Source organism: Pterocles gutturalis, unplaced genomic scaffold (genome assembly GCF_000699245.1).
Source record: "Pterocles gutturalis isolate BGI_N339 unplaced genomic scaffold, ASM69924v1 scaffold11371, whole genome shotgun sequence".
Lineage (NCBI taxonomy): Eukaryota > Metazoa > Chordata > Aves > Pterocliformes > Pteroclidae > Pterocles > Pterocles gutturalis.
The window spans coordinates 6,664-18,600 of record NW_010100441.1 but is presented as its reverse complement, the minus strand read 5'-3'; the positions used below and the strand labels follow the sequence as shown (position 1 = coordinate 18,600).

At 39.9% G+C, this 11,937-nt stretch overlaps 1 protein-coding gene across 1 annotated transcript in view; it reads right to left on the bottom strand.

Moving 5' to 3' along the window:
- The window catches only part of LOC104466429 (transcription factor SOX-5), a gene marked incomplete at its 5' end in the record, with an annotated part of 11,532 nt that extends 253 nt beyond the window's left edge, over positions 1–11,279 (bottom strand). The window contains 4 exons of the mRNA XM_010079833.1: positions 8–89; positions 3,451–3,667; positions 10,102–10,275; positions 11,171–11,279. Of these exons, the coding sequence (XP_010078135.1) occupies positions 8–89; positions 3,451–3,667; positions 10,102–10,275; positions 11,171–11,279 (582 nt within the window). The remainder of the gene's footprint in view (positions 1–7; positions 90–3,450; positions 3,668–10,101; positions 10,276–11,170) is intronic.
- Between the last annotated feature and the right edge of the window lie 658 nt (positions 11,280–11,937).

The following is an 11,937-nucleotide window of genomic DNA, read 5'->3' as shown; positions in this document are numbered from 1 at the left end:
GGGGCAGTTGTGGGAAAGGCTTCCCTGCCATGGCAATGGCTCCTGGGTAAACTACACCTGCGGTGGCAATGGGAATCTGTGCTTGTTGCCTGCCGTGGAGAAAAAGTAAAAGGAAGTTTGAATACTTGAGGGACTACAGGGAGGGGAAGTACAACAGCACTTTGCAAGCCCACAGCATGTGCTCTTGCCCATGCAGAGGAAGCTCCTGGATGGCCCATGCAAGACAAGCCATATATCAACACTCCAGACTCACCAACTGATGCTCTTGAAATTAATATCAAGCCCAAACCAACTTCACTGATAAGAAAACCCAATCTCTGTAAACATCTCTATCTGTACCTGAACAGCGTCAACTTGCCTTCCTGTGACGCAAAGTTCTTTACTGGGTAAACTGGGTGTCTCATGAGCTGCCAGCCAAAAACAAATATCCTTTCAATTGTGGTCTAACTCAAAACCCATATATTTTGGAAATCTTCCTTCTAAATAATCCCAGCTGTCGGCAGGACTAGACATAAAAGTAACACATTGCCAACAGGAGAGATGTGACAAGGGCTAGGTGGTTTGCACAGGAATGGGGAGATGCTGTAGGCAAGTACCAATGGATGAGCAGAAAGCAAGGCAGGTCTCTCCAAAGAGGCAATGTTTACTCTTATGTTCAGAGAGCTGGCCATCACTAGGGAGAGAAACAGTGGGCTTTCTGGGGCCAACAGGGGTTTATAGGGTGATCACTAAGGGCCTCCCACTGGAAGGTGATAGTTTCCACAGTGAGCAGCACTTGCGAAAAGCAGAACCTTTGAAGGAAGGTGGATAAAATTGTGAAAAGGCAGACTTAAAACGGAAGCATGCATTATTTAAAAATAAATAAAAAGCAAGCAAGCAACATGGGCATTTGAGAAAATCCTCTACAGGATGCCTTTATACAGCATCTAAGCCTTGGAAACCTGACTACCATAATGAAAGAAGAATTATTCCAGGCCATAGAAATTCCCTTTGCATCAAGAACACTAGCTGTGTTATACCAGTGTTTGTTTCCCTGAGAAGCTTCAGGGTCCCAACAAGCCTAGAGGTTTAAAATTCATGCTCCTTTTGTTTCCTTGCTGCATGAAGTAATTCCATTGCAGTAATACTCTTCAGTACATGCTGCACATTGTAATGTCATCAGCGGTGTGTCCATCTGCACTGAAAAGCCTTGCCACAGGAGACAGGGCAGAGTCTCTTGAGATGAACATTCTTAATTAAGAATGAAACCCTCCCCTGTTCCCCTGCCTGCCTGTGCCCTGGCTGTACAGTAAGCCTTGCACAGTACAGTGATCCTGAAAGACTTTCCTCTGCCAAACAGCTTTACATTTGTTTGGAATTGCTTGCTGCATTTTCAGATACTTCCTGCCTGCCATTCGAGCAAGGCCTCCCTTTGCATAGTTCTTATTTCCATGTTTCTGAAACAAGTAGAAGTTGTCTCAGCTTGAAGATACAGCTTTTAAAGTAGGGAGTGGATCTAGTTTGCATTTTATTCTTAATTCAATAGGAAGGCTTTTGTTTTCTGGAGTCAGCATTTCTCTAACAAGATTCAGCACACTTAAATTGCTTTTAATATTTAACAATAGGAACACTTTGCACTTAAATGGTGCTTTTCAGAGCGCTTTTCAAATATTAAATAATTTAAGAATAGTATTTTTCCACTTCTATAGGATGTCCACTCCAGAGGATCTCAAAGCAGTCCTCAGATACTAGTATATTAGGGCTCTCAGCAGTCCAGTGAGGTGAGCTTGCCACACTCCCATTAAAGGTGAGGACACTGAGACAGGGAAGAACCAAGTCCTAGAGTTGCAAAGAATACCAGATCCTTCCCACTGCGATGCCTTCACATGGGCTTTCAGCATGCCCCAGCAGCTGGCATAGCCACAGCTCTTGTAAACCCAATCACTTATTTCTGTGCCCAGGCAGGAGCTGGACTGGTGTTCAGAAGTTGAGCCCTAAATGACCTGTACCGGGTGATGCAGCAGATGGAGAACTAAAACCAGGAATGCAACTGCAGTGCTGTGATTGCCAGCATCAAACACTGACCCCACTGCAGTCATTGGCCGCGTTGCCAGTAACTTCTATAAAGATTTCACACAAGGTTCTGTGGTCTAATGCCCCAGTGCAAATTATCTCCTGAAATGTCTTGATTTCAATGTCAGCCTTGTCTGGAAAGCTAAATAATATGCAGACTGTTACAAGGTTAATTTTTTTTTCCCATGATGAAGCATGCATGTTAACCAGATAAGCAGTGTTTTGGGGGCTCTGTTGCCACCTATTCTTTTTCCAGAAGGCCCCCCTCCTCTTTTTTTAATCTCTTGATGCCAAATGTTGGCTGACTTCCCTGTGTTTGTTTCAGTGCTTACCATTGGGATCACTGGACCTGCCAGCGCCACAGGGTTAAGCAGCTCAAATTTCTCTGCTGAGCGGCTTATTATAACAATGCACACTGTAGCTGTTTAAAACACAGTCTGATGACACTTAACAGTTGCTGGACAGATATTCTTTCCTTTATTGCTACTTCTAGCCATTAGCTAGAGATGTGCAACTCAGTTAATATTAAAATTATTCCAAATTCAGATGAAACAGAACACAAATTCCATTATTTCTGAGGGTCGTTCTTGTTGCTGGTCTTGCTTTTTAAAGACCACTGTGTAGCTTTTAATCTTCTGGAGTGAACACAGAAATACTGCAGAATATTTGATTACTTCTGATCCTTGTGATCTGCTGTAACCAAAACCAAGGAGTCTTTGCAGAAGGAATATACTTGCTAGCTTTCTAGGCAGATTTTAATACAATCATATCAAGCTGATCTATCAGCTGTTTATCAGAACCAGTCTTCTTGAAATTTATGCTCAACAAAAGGCATTTAGCTTACTGTACTGGAAGACATGCCCTAGTATGACAAACGCCATCACGATGAACAATGCAGACAACTTCATGCCTGATTAACTGAGCCAAGTCCATATTCCAGCTCAAGTTCAGTATGTTCAGCAGTAATTTTGCAGACCACTTGACACAGTGAAAACTTGTATTTTTGGCTTTTGGATCAACCAGCACTACCATAGATTCATTCAGATATACTCTCTGAGGCTTCATAATAAAGTAATACTTGTAAGGCTTTATTAGAAGACTTACGTTTCATTGGAAAATCTTAAGCTTTTTTTTTTTCTTTTCTATGATCAGAGTGGAAATGAGACAGTTGGCCAAAGCTGCAAGATGAGTATATAGCAGAGCCAAAAAAAAAAAAAAATCCCTAACTGCCTAACTTCCTCCTTGGAACACATTGTTTTAAAGTATACATTTCATATTCTGTTAGCAATATATAACATTCTTGCCAATAAAATATAACATTTACCACACTAAATTAAGAATTCTCCCTTCAATTTTTTTTTTTGCTGAAATAAGTGGTAGTTTTTAAAGGTCCCATACCCAACATTAAAATACTGCCTCATCTCCTGGCGTCTGTTGCGCATGATAGCCTTGTACTCGCCAATGCGTAATTTTTTGCCATCTACAAGGCAGGTACGCTTCGGCCTTGGCTTGTATTTGTAGTCTGGGTATTTCTCCAGGTGCTGTTTGCTGAGTCGGGCCTGCTCCTCATAGTATGGCTGCTTTTCTAGGTTTGTCATAGCTTTCCAGCGAGATCCTGCCGCAAAAACAAAAACAAAAAAAATGCAAAATGAGATTCCACTCATCTACAAATACTGAAAGACAGAGAAACAAGTAGGTCACCCAGAACAAGACACCTACAGTCATATCGCTTTGGGCTGGGAATCTGTCAGAGCTTCTAGACAGGGGTCAGGTCTTGTTTGTATTTGACTGGTAAACCTCTTGGGTATGGCCAAGAGGCAGAGAGAGATGATACTGGAAGTTTTGACTCAATACTTTACTGAAACTTATCTACATTATAATGTCATCAGGTGGGAAGTAAAACCATCATCCTGATAATGAGCAATCCCTGACACAGTTTTTTAGAAAAAAAGGAAGTGTATTTTAGTGGAACAGCCGAAGACCCCTTAGATACACAGAGTCTGTTCTGCTACATCCCCCCCACGTTCCCATGGCCACGGGCCTGTTTTCACCTCCTGTTCTAGTGGAAGCACCACTCCCATGTGCTCCAATATAGTCACCGTGTTCCACTACAGCTGGATCAAGGCATACACTCTGGATATTCACATCTCTAGAGCTTAGTCTTTCACGACAAATACCATATTTTTCCAGCTTCCAGGTTTGTGAGAAGCAGAATATGAACTGATCATAAATGCTATGCTGCTGGGTACAGGAGCCTGTAAAGACCCTGAAGGAATGCCTCTAAAAGCTATAAACTATCCCATATGTCTCAGTAGGGTTTTAACTCCTAGACCTTGTGAACACTGCCAGCTCCAACTTAAAAATTTTAGTATGTGTCATGAAGGGAAGAGCACTGGGATATCGGCACACCTCTCCACAGAGACGTACTACGGCTTCATTGCTGGCTTCATTTCTGATGATCTGCCTATGTTAGCATGAATATTTGACCCAAGGAAATAATGAAGACTTTACAATTGTTTTCAAATACCTGCTGAAATTTATAAACTAATATTTCTTAAAGGACATAATATGAGAACAGAAAGTAAAATTTCTTGAACCAGTTATCCTATTTTATTTTTCCATGAACTACAGAAGTGCTTCAGGGTAAGATACATTTCAAATAACAGGAATGGTCCGAGCTGTGAAACATGTAGCCTAGAAGGAGAACTTTATTGGAAAATAGTCAATTTTCCCATTGGAAAAAAGTTTGAATAGTTTCTCAATTTAATGGGTTCATAATGTCATATGTCATACTTGACTTCCTCTTGTTCTTCATTTTTTATGGTTACTCATAGTATACTTAGCTCATGCTATTACTCAGGCTGGTATTAGCTCACTGTGCCCCTAAGACTTGCAATATAGAGAGCGCAGTTATCCCCTCCCAGGAAAGAAAACAGTTTGGTACCCTCTTGAAAGGCCCCTTCTGACTATTGACACCATTTTCCCCATTGCCCTTTGAATCTTTATTCCAAGCTGCAGTTTGGGGTTCTGGAGTGAAAGGCTAACAGGATGGTACAGTCTGACCTCACACCTAGAGGTAACTGACTATAAAGAATGATGTCTTTGTTCTGAAGAGGAGCAATGGACATCCCTTTTCTAGCAAACATTACTTTGGAGTCAAAACCATCATTTTTCATGATGTTTACAACATGTAACATGCAGAGATCCTACAGCTAGTTCTGGAATGGGAAACAGTTTAATTACGTTGTTATTAGATATAGCTTAGGCACAGCACCATATTATCACGACTAGGTGGTTTCTAGTATTTGGACTAAAATGCCTGCATGGCACTTTGTATGTCATACAGAGGCAGTGTCTGTGCAGGGGGATCTGTGGCAGGGCTCTGTGTTACACAGGACAGCAGACCTCTGCGGCCAGAATCGTGGTCAGCAGCTTTGTCTTCTGCAGAGAAATTACTCCAAGCTTTTTTCTGGCAAAGAGAGTGTCTAGAAAAAGTCATACCAACATGTAGTACCTCCTAGATCTTGGGCTAAATGACACAGTGATAAACATGTGGAGACTGCCAAAACACTTAACACCTATTAATGCTGCGTAAGATGGAAACACAGATAAGGTCTGTGTAGAACCATGTTAAGAATTCAGATTAAAGCATATGAGTTCTGCTGGAAGATGCCCAGATGTAGGTCTGCTTTCAAATTCTACCTTGTAGACACCATCACACTGGCATTTTAGCATATGAAGAAAATCATAAAAGTTAGTCTAAATCTAGAGCCCTCTAAACACAGACCTGCTGTAGTCCCAGTGGCTTAGAAAAACAGCCCCAGCCCCATTTCCTGTTGATGAATCAGTTTTTATTTATGAATACTACAGTTGAAAACCTCAGTCTTTAAACAAATCTTGACATTTCCTTTACATGCTGTGAGGGGACCTGCAAGGTAGGAATTCAGATATATTTTGAGACAGATGGACAGACAGAAAGGCAGAAATTAAAATCAATTGTTGCAAATTGCCATGAAAATGTTCTATTCCAGCACAATTCCTCCTTTGCTGTGCTAGCTCACTTGCTGCAATCTTACAGCCAGATCTTGCCAGGCAGATTCCTACCCCCTCATGTGAAAAGATCTGTAAGTAGTGGGTGAAGTTAAGGCAAACACATAAGTCTTTGCAGGATCAGGGCCATAAAAACTGAAATTTTGATGCATAATATTTGTACATACAGTTACACATACAATATTTATACATAAATGTCATTTGCTATGTTTTTCCTTCCTAAGCTGAAAACTCAATACAACAAAAATGCTGGCAGTCTCACCTCTCTTCCTAGAAAATTTTTAATAGCTGCCTTCTGCAGTGATACCTCCTCTTACTATGACTTTACCGTTTTTACAAAATATACTAAATATAATTTACCAGTATGTTTTGAAGTATCATAAATAATTAAACAAACAATGCTGTCAAAATAAATTTTGAAAAAGGGCACATTTTCTGATGATAAACCCTTGTTTTTTACATTTTATCATTTTCAGTTATCTTCTTAGTAATATACAGAATCCAACCAACTCTCTGATTGGTCTTAATCTGAAATTTTGGAAGTCTGAAGAATATATAACTCTGATCTTTGAATCTGCATCCACAGGCAAGCTAAGCTATGAATGTGCATCGTCAATCAACACACTAAAACTGGTAAAAAATACCCAGAGTTTGGACAAAATATATTTGTAATAGCTTTATCTGCCATTGTTTTATGAGTCTATAAACACATACAGACAGGCACAGGTACCTATGCACAGTGCCAAGCCCAAGTCCAAACAAGGTGTGATGGAAGAATCTTAAAAAATCTTTCTTTTTAGGGGAAGATTTACACACTTGGGTGAGCTTTCTGCTCACCATCTGTGTTAGAAAACTTTGAGTGAGTCAAGTATGCAAGGCTTTTCTCCTTGACTATGAAAAGAAGGACCCGTTCCCCTCCCTGGATGCATACTTAACGACAAGCAGGACTCTCGCATAATCCTCCCTGATCTGGTGCCTGAAGTATTTAGAAAATAAATGTGAAAATAGTAAGACTTGGCAGCACCAAACATGGCTCCTGCCCCCAAAATGAGCTAGGGCATTTAGAGCTGTGCCCGCACACTGACTGTGAGTGTGGCTGTAGAAGCCAGCTCTCTGAGTCCAGGGCAGAACAGATGCCCCCATGTCTGCCCCAGAACTTGTGCTTGGGCACACACTCACTAGCTGGGGTGAGGAGCTCTGCTTCCTGTTGACTTTATGCCAGGTTTCTCGGACAAGAATTTTCAGCTGTTTGTAATATTGCCTAACTTATAGTCCATTAGACTGACATTTTTCAATCTGAGTATCTGAATCAGGCTGATTTTACTTTCAGAAAATAACCTTCACATACCCAACACTTGTATAATGTATAGGTATGTGTATGGGTTTGTATTCACACACTTAAACACCCACAAGAGAAATTCTGAAGGTAGTATCTAACATAATCTTTTCCTAATCTCTTTATGTAGATTTCTCAGTGAAATTAATTAAAATATTTACAAAAATATCCAAACAATGCATTATTAAATTGATAGGGTCCAGCAGACACATTTTAGCACTTTTTTTAGCATTTACTAAAAAAAAATAAATCATTATCCACAAGTTTAAGTTGCAATGAACAGATGGATGACAAACGTATGCACAGATGAATTTAGTGACAAATCCATGTATCTAATTTTTATGCCCAAAACATAATACCACAGAGTCAAACATAATCCCTAGAGACTTCTAGTGCAGGGAAGGGCACCTCCTCTCATTTTACTATAAAACTGACCCTCGATCAGTGACAACTCCATCCAGGCTACTTTCCGTGACAACGAGCTCTCTGACTTCAATATGTAGAAATGCTTTTAAAAAAATGGTAAGGAAGAATTGGGGGTTTCTAATAAAGAGAACCTAATACCTGTCTGAACTGTGAGCTTCTAGTTGCTTACCCTACGCCAGTTAACAGAGAGCTCCCTGCTGACTTCAAAAGACTGGCCTTTTGCAATTGAGGGAAGACCTTTGTAATGCTTCTGTCAAGAAAGAAGATGTCAGGACATCCCCCTCCATTCCACAGGTGGAATAAAAAAATTAAATGTGATACTGGAAAGAAATAGAAATATCACCTCTTACTGCTTCAGACCTTGCTTTTCCCTGTATCTGGCAGCAAAACAGAAAAGAGTTTGGAGTCAGCTATACTGTCTGTCACCTCAACAGGATCTGTAATGAATTCGCACATTTTACTCCAACTACTGTATATCTAATCAGAAAAAGATGTCCCCATATCTCCCTGATCTAGCGCCAAATAGTAAAAGGTGATTCCTTATGTTAACAATTTCAGCAGAATGGCTTATTAAAACCAGATTTTAGGGTATTATAAAATGCTTAGAAGCCCTTTAAAATGTCAACCAGGATCCCCAGAGACTGCGTAAAATGTCAGCCCAGCTCAAGCGCCTGTTTTAAGCAGAATGAATTAGCAGTGTGCTGTCGGAGGTTGTTATCCAAAACAATCAGTTAAGAGGGAAAACATCAAGCTCTCTTTGTACTTTCTATATGAAAAGGGATATTCAGAATGATCTTGTAGATTTCTGAAGCTGATTATTTAAAAACAGGTTTAACCAGGTCTACTCTCAATTTAGAAACAGACCAAAACTATTACTGCCCTGTCCTCAGTCTAATCACATCATACACCTCTGACCAGTATAATCCCTTTTAACCAGTATAAGGTTATTTTACCGTCAACATAACCAATTTAGCCTTCTAATCCTGCTCCCATAACTAATCTAATCATCTTGTACCGCCCCTTTAATCATGGGTTAATATTGTCACATCTGCCATCCACAGCCAATACATTCTGCCTCTCTGACCAATTTTATCTTATTTCCACTTGCCCCTTGCTAACTTTTCATAATACCACTCTAATCAAGCTAAACTTCAAACCTCTGACCAGTCTAAATTCAGCATATTTACCAGCTCTGCAGCTGGTTAATGCTGCCATTACAATTGTGCTACATCTCTTGAGTTGTCTGCAAAATCAATGAGACTTGCAGCCCAGGTAAACATGTTCCCTACTTAAGCTTTTACCCACTGGCCTGAGGAACATTTAGGTCCTGTAACACAGTCTTTATCAGTAAAAGTGTGACATCTCTGATTTGGTCACTGATTTTTTTTTTTTTCTGCAGAAGGGCAGAAAATTGCCTTCTAATTTTCTATTTATTTTCTATAAAATTCTAATTCATTGGCCTCAGAGATTCTCATTATTCACCTTCTGTATCATTCAGTACGTCACAGAGGAATAACTTAGGATAGAACGTGGTCCTGGAAATTTGGGCAAGTAGTGAAAAGTTGCAAGACTAGGGCATGAAATTCAGTAGGTGGTGTTCTTGACAAATATTGCTTAGGATGTGAAGAGTAGAGGATATGGAAATTAGTTCTGATGTTTCTGTTTTGGATTGCAGGATTCTTTTCAGAATATTTAGAATAAAAGCAGCTTGTGATAGCGATCATGTACTAAATGGAAATGTAATATAACAAGAACATAATAAAAATCTTTAAAATTGTCAGTGTATAAAATAAAAGGATGTATTTTCAGATCTTTTCCCTATGGCCATTGATTTGAACAGAAAATGCTACGGCACAAATGAAATACTGTCATGTGCTACCCCATAGAATCTAGTTAGATGAAATATGTGGGCAAATAAACAACAGCAGTCGTTTTGTGCTTGTTCAACAGCCTAATGAAACGAACTGGTTTTGTCCATTCAGTTTATGCTTTTGCACCAAAACCACCACCATGATCTCAGTAATTGCAAAGACACAAGAACATTTCAGGTGTTGGTTAGTATATGCCACCGGGTAGCATGGTGGAAGCTCATACCACTGCTGTCCTTCCTGCAGCCATTAAGCAGCAAAAGAGACATTCTAGAGACAGCAATTCTGTTGTGTCAGGTGCTCAGCTCTATTCAGTCAATAAGTTCTCTGGGTTTTGCTATTGAAAGAACAGTGCTCTATCATTCTTACCTAGTATCTTGCTGATATTGGAGTTGTGCATGTCAGGGAAGGCTTGAAGGATCTTCCTCCGTTCATCTTTAGCCCACACCATGAATGCATTCATTGGGCGTTTGATATGAGGCTCATTGCTACCACGCCCTCTGGATTCCCGATAAATTCTAGACTCTGAAACTCCTGCACTTCCTAAAAGAAAAGAGAAAAACATTCCCAGCTTGTGTTTCATTATGTAGCTTGCTCTGCCATCAGTAACCTATGTCAGGTGCCACACATTCAAAGAGTCAGTGTTCACGATAGGTTAATGGTGCTGCTTCTTTTTACTTGAAGCTGTAGAAAATACCATATATTGATATTGTTTTGGTTTTAGTTATTCTATTAATTCAGTATCACATAGTATAGACTTGAAGAGTTTCAACTGTTTTTTTCAACACAAGGCATTAAACAGCTTTTCTAAAACATCTTTTACTACTTAATAACGTAAACCCAACACTTACCAATGCAGATTTTCTTTTTTACTTTCTTCCTCTATTGCTATACAGAATGCTGGTCATATGTTACCTATCTTCTACCTTTTTTTGTGATGGGAAGGGGAAAATCAGGTGTTTCTTCTTAAGCAAGTCTCTAACTAGTAAACAAACATTTACACATCTGCCTGTTTTTGTGCTTACCTCTGCGTAACAACATAAGCAACAGCAGAGAAAGAAAATAACATTATGCTTGCTTCATCAAACCAAGAAAGTTCCTACAGATGCAGAGCATGTATCATCTATGAATGATCAGGTCTGTAATTTATGGACTTACTGTGTGATCTCATTTTTTTCTTTCCCTCCTTTATTCCCTTTTACCATCAGAAATACATTCCTGGTCCAGTCTTGAGAAATGCAGTGTACAAAACAGATGGCTAAAAATCACCTCCAGACTTAAAACACCACACAATGAATCATTTTTTCCTGCCTTATTTCATAGTCACTTATTTTTTTTTCTTACTCCTCACAGGCCTCTAAAGCACTTGGATTCTCCTCCAGATCCTGTTGACATGTACACACAACCGTGGAAATAAGGATAAGCCATTTGTACTGACCGTCAGAATCTCCACTCATGTTGAAATCCATCATTGCGTGGCTAAACTTCCCGTCTTCATTCTGTTTTACTGCCAGTTGCTGAGTCAGGGTCTCCAGTGTTGTTTTGTCCTATATGGGCAAGATGATAGGATTTGGATCAGGCAAATAATTAAACATTGTAACTGCAAAGTTCATAGGTAATTTAGAAGGTTGATAGGGAAGCTGGATAACAATTAATTCACAACAGTTTACTGAACCAGGTATTTAAGAGTACATAATACTATTTTTTCTGGAAGGGATACGGTTGCAGACTCTACCAAGCCCTTTTCAAAACATGCTTATTAGCTAGCGATGAGCAAACTTCATAGTGTTGAAAAGATTGGTTTAGTTAGGCACGATAAAATTGGCTGCACATCTGAAGAATACTTCAACTCTCTATGTCCCTGGGACTGCAAAGCTGGAAGGGAAGCTTAGATGATACACACTCTCTTGCAACGTACTTATTGTTTTACTCTATTTCCAGCCTGCAAAGTGTGGAGACATGGGTGACTTTGCTCTTTTACTTTTTTAAATGGCAATATTTTAGGAAGCGGCTCATAGAGGGAAAAGACCCCCCCTCCCCCCCGCCCCGTAGTTCAAACTTGTTCAGACCTTGGGACAGGGTCAGTCTGAATTAAGCATGATAGTTGGGCAGCAGTTTGTGTTCTTGTCCAGACTGTTTTGCCCAACCCTACTAACACCCCGTCTGTCATTCATCTGGTCAGAACTATCTGTGAACCTTGGATTG